This window comes from Arachis duranensis, chromosome 1 (assembly GCF_000817695.3).
Source record: "Arachis duranensis cultivar V14167 chromosome 1, aradu.V14167.gnm2.J7QH, whole genome shotgun sequence".
Taxonomy (NCBI): domain Eukaryota; kingdom Viridiplantae; phylum Streptophyta; class Magnoliopsida; order Fabales; family Fabaceae; genus Arachis; species Arachis duranensis.
This window is the reverse complement of record NC_029772.3, coordinates 97,515,533-97,518,742: the sequence shown is the minus strand read 5'-3', so window position 1 is coordinate 97,518,742 and position 3,210 is coordinate 97,515,533. Positions and strand designations below refer to the sequence as shown.

Below are 3,210 nucleotides of genomic sequence, written 5' to 3'. Positions count from 1 at the left end.
AACTTGAGTCACATTTTAAAATTTTAATATACAAATTGAGTCAATTGAAAATTAAAAAACTAAATTTAGTTAGAAGACAAATTTCAAGGAGTATTTTAAATATTAACTCGATTTTTTTTTACAAATAGTATAAATAAAAAGTTTAATATATTTTAAAGTATGGTATCTATGCATAATCTTTATATTGCAAAGAAGAAAAACGGTAATCTGGAGTAAGAAAATCTTCAACTCAGTATTCTGATCCTGTAAATTTATGTTCACATTATCACATAGGTGATCCGATCCTAAACTGATCTCCATAACGAATAATATAACAAGAAATGCTTAAGCATGACTGCATTAGCCACCATATCTTATCGAAAACCCCGGGTTCAAATACATTGCAACATCAGCATGTGCCTTTCATTCTATGGTTGACTATTTCCTATTATTCAATTCTTTTATTCTTTCATTTATATATAGTCATCTGACCAAGAAGAAAGATGTGCATCGCAGGATGAGTAGATATGCTCTCTTGTGAGGTTCCAATAGTGAGTACTATATGAAATGTCGTGTCTACATTTACACTTGTTCGCCAAAATGCACATCCTACTTATTAATACTAAATACAATCTTGACATAACAAAAGAAATTTTACATGTTAGAATACATCAGGGGCGGAGCTAGAAAAAATATTAGAGGGGGGCTAAAATTATTTACACAATAAAATAATATTAAAATAAAATTTTTAGGGGGGGCTAAACTGAAATTTACATATAATTTACATGTAAAAAATTAAAATTAGGGGGGGCCGTTGCCCCTTTCCCAGTATGTAGCTTCGCCCCTGGAATACATATATATATAATTCATAAATCCTTGCTTTTTTAATATTGAGCGTTGATTTAATTTTTTACAGTATTTCTAAAGCATTATAATACTCTAACGACCATATTTCCTCATTGATAACTGTACTAATGTTTTTAGATGGACTAATGCTTATGTTTATTCTTATTCGATTCTATTGTAAATCTCAGTTTTTGGGTATGCAGTGTGCACGAAGCATAAAATAATATTATTTGTATATTAAAAATAAATTAGTCAACAAATTAAAATAATTAATTTTTATATAAATATATGTATTGTTAATTTATTTGTAATATGTATATGATATTTTAATATATATTTTATATGGACGAATAATTTGATGATTGTTTTTTTTATATATATCTAATATAGTTGATAAAATAAATACCGAATATAATTAAGGAGCAAGTGTCTAATTAATTAACGACCACAAATAAATAAATAAATAAGTCTCTATAGTTTAGGTGAGTATGTAGTTTGAAACCGAGGGCATGGAATAGGATTGGTGGTAGTAGTAACCGAGTAACTATTTAGAATTTGTCAAAGTTTTTGTATTTGTTTAGGTTTATGTCAAACCCCAACAGCCAGTCAACATTTAGTTTCTATATCTGACCCCTGCCTCTCATTTTCACACTCATTATATATAATTTGGGACACTACCTAAGTTTCATTCATCCAATGCAACTCACAAATTAATTAAATCCTTATGTTATATGGCTTCTTTACAGGTTTCGTCTTTGATTTCTTCATCTTCTTCACAAAAACAAGCAATGTTACAAGCCAAAGCCGCTATCCATGTCCCTAACTTCCCCAGAGCTCCAAAACTACCATCATTACCAACCACCAATACTCTCTTTCAGGAACTCAACAATGGCTTCACTCACTCATCATCAATTTTACCAGTACTGCAAGATAACAATGATTCAAGCAACAATGTTAACTGCAGTTGTTCATCAAAATCAAAAGCTACCATGCATCAGCTCTATGCGATTCTAGAAGCAGTGTCAGACAGGGTGGAAATGCATCACAACGTGGGGGAGCAGCGTAACAACTGGAACACCCTCCTTCTCAACTCCATAAACATGATCACTCTCACCGCCACCGTCATGTGCGGCATGGCAGCCGCAAGTGGCGCCGCGGCCGGTGCTCCAGTTTTGGCTCTGAAACTATCCTCTGCGCTTCTGTTTTCTGCAGCCACGGGAATGGTGGTCATCATGAACAAGATCCAGCCGTCACAGCTTGCAGAGGAGCAACGCAATGCCACGAGGCTGTTCAAACAGCTTGAGGCCGAAATCGAAACCATAATCGCTCTTGGAAATCCCAGCAAGGAAGACGTGAAGCGTTCAATGAAGAAGGTGTTGGCACTTGACAAAGCTTACCCTCTTCCCTTGCTTGGAGCCATGCTTGAAAAGTTCCCTCAGAAATTCGAACCCGCTGTTTGGTGGCCTTCTTCAAAGAGAAGAACCATCCGATTCAACGAAAAAAAGGGAGAGATAAATAATAATGGATGGGATAAGGGTCTGGAAATGGAAATGAGAGAGGTGGTTGAAGTGATGAAGAAGAAGGACGTGGAGGACTATGAGAGATTAGGGAATTTGGTGTTGAAAATCAACAAGACTCTCGCCATTGCAGGTCCTTTACTCACTGGAATTGCGGCGGTTGGGTCTTGTTTCGTGAGGCAAGGTTCATGGGCAAGCGTTGTTCCTCTCGTGGCGGGGGCATTGGCCACGGCGGTGAATGCATTCGAGCATGGTGGACAGGTTGGGATGGTGGCTGAGATGTATAGGAGCACCGCAGGGTTCTTCAGGCAGACACAAGATTGGATCCAAGAAACCATTGAAGAAGAGATTGAGGAAAGAGAGGATGGGGAGTTGTTTGAGATGAAGCTGGCTTTGAAATTGGGAAGGAGTTTGTCACAGTTGAGAGATCTTGCTGCAAAGTCGGCGTATTCTCGTATAGAGGGAACTCCCATTGATGAATTTGCTAGCAAGATCTTCTAATTACATTATTATTAGGCAAATTAACTATATCTTGATTAATTATTTTTTGTATATACATAGTAATCCTAACCTGGAAATGGAAAGTGTTAGTACTTTTGGGATATTCTTGCAATGCCTGTTGTTATTATAATTTTTAATAATTTCATTATTGTTCGTCAAAAATTGACAATCGTACCGTACGTGTTGACATTTGAAGCTGAAAATCAAAATGGATTCGAAAGTCATATAGCAACATTCTTGTGTTCGTTGAAATTTATTTTATTTATCGGTGATTGTTAAAATGTTTGTCTAATTTATTTAAAAAAATTTTATCACTAGATTGTAACGATCCAAGATGATTTGGTAATTATGAAAGCATACATCGTAT

The 3,210-nt window shown here is 35.5% G+C and overlaps 1 protein-coding gene across 1 annotated transcript; it reads left to right on the top strand.

Annotated features, from left to right (window-relative positions):
- Positions 1-1,501: 1,501 nt before the first annotated feature.
- Positions 1,502-2,946, top strand: LOC107467464 (probable F-box protein At4g22030). Its single transcript, XM_016086571.3, has one exon. The coding sequence runs from the start codon at positions 1,557-1,559 to the stop codon at positions 2,841-2,843; it is 1,287 nt and encodes a 428-aa protein (XP_015942057.1). The 5' UTR covers positions 1,502-1,556; the 3' UTR covers positions 2,844-2,946.
- The last annotated feature ends 264 nt before the right edge of the window (positions 2,947-3,210 follow it).

Bases quoted from the DNA above. Each gene is read 5' to 3' on its own strand.
- LOC107467464 (XM_016086571.3), top strand. From the start codon at position 1,557: ATGGCTTCTTTACAGGTTTCGTCTTTGATTTCTTCATCTTCTTCACAA.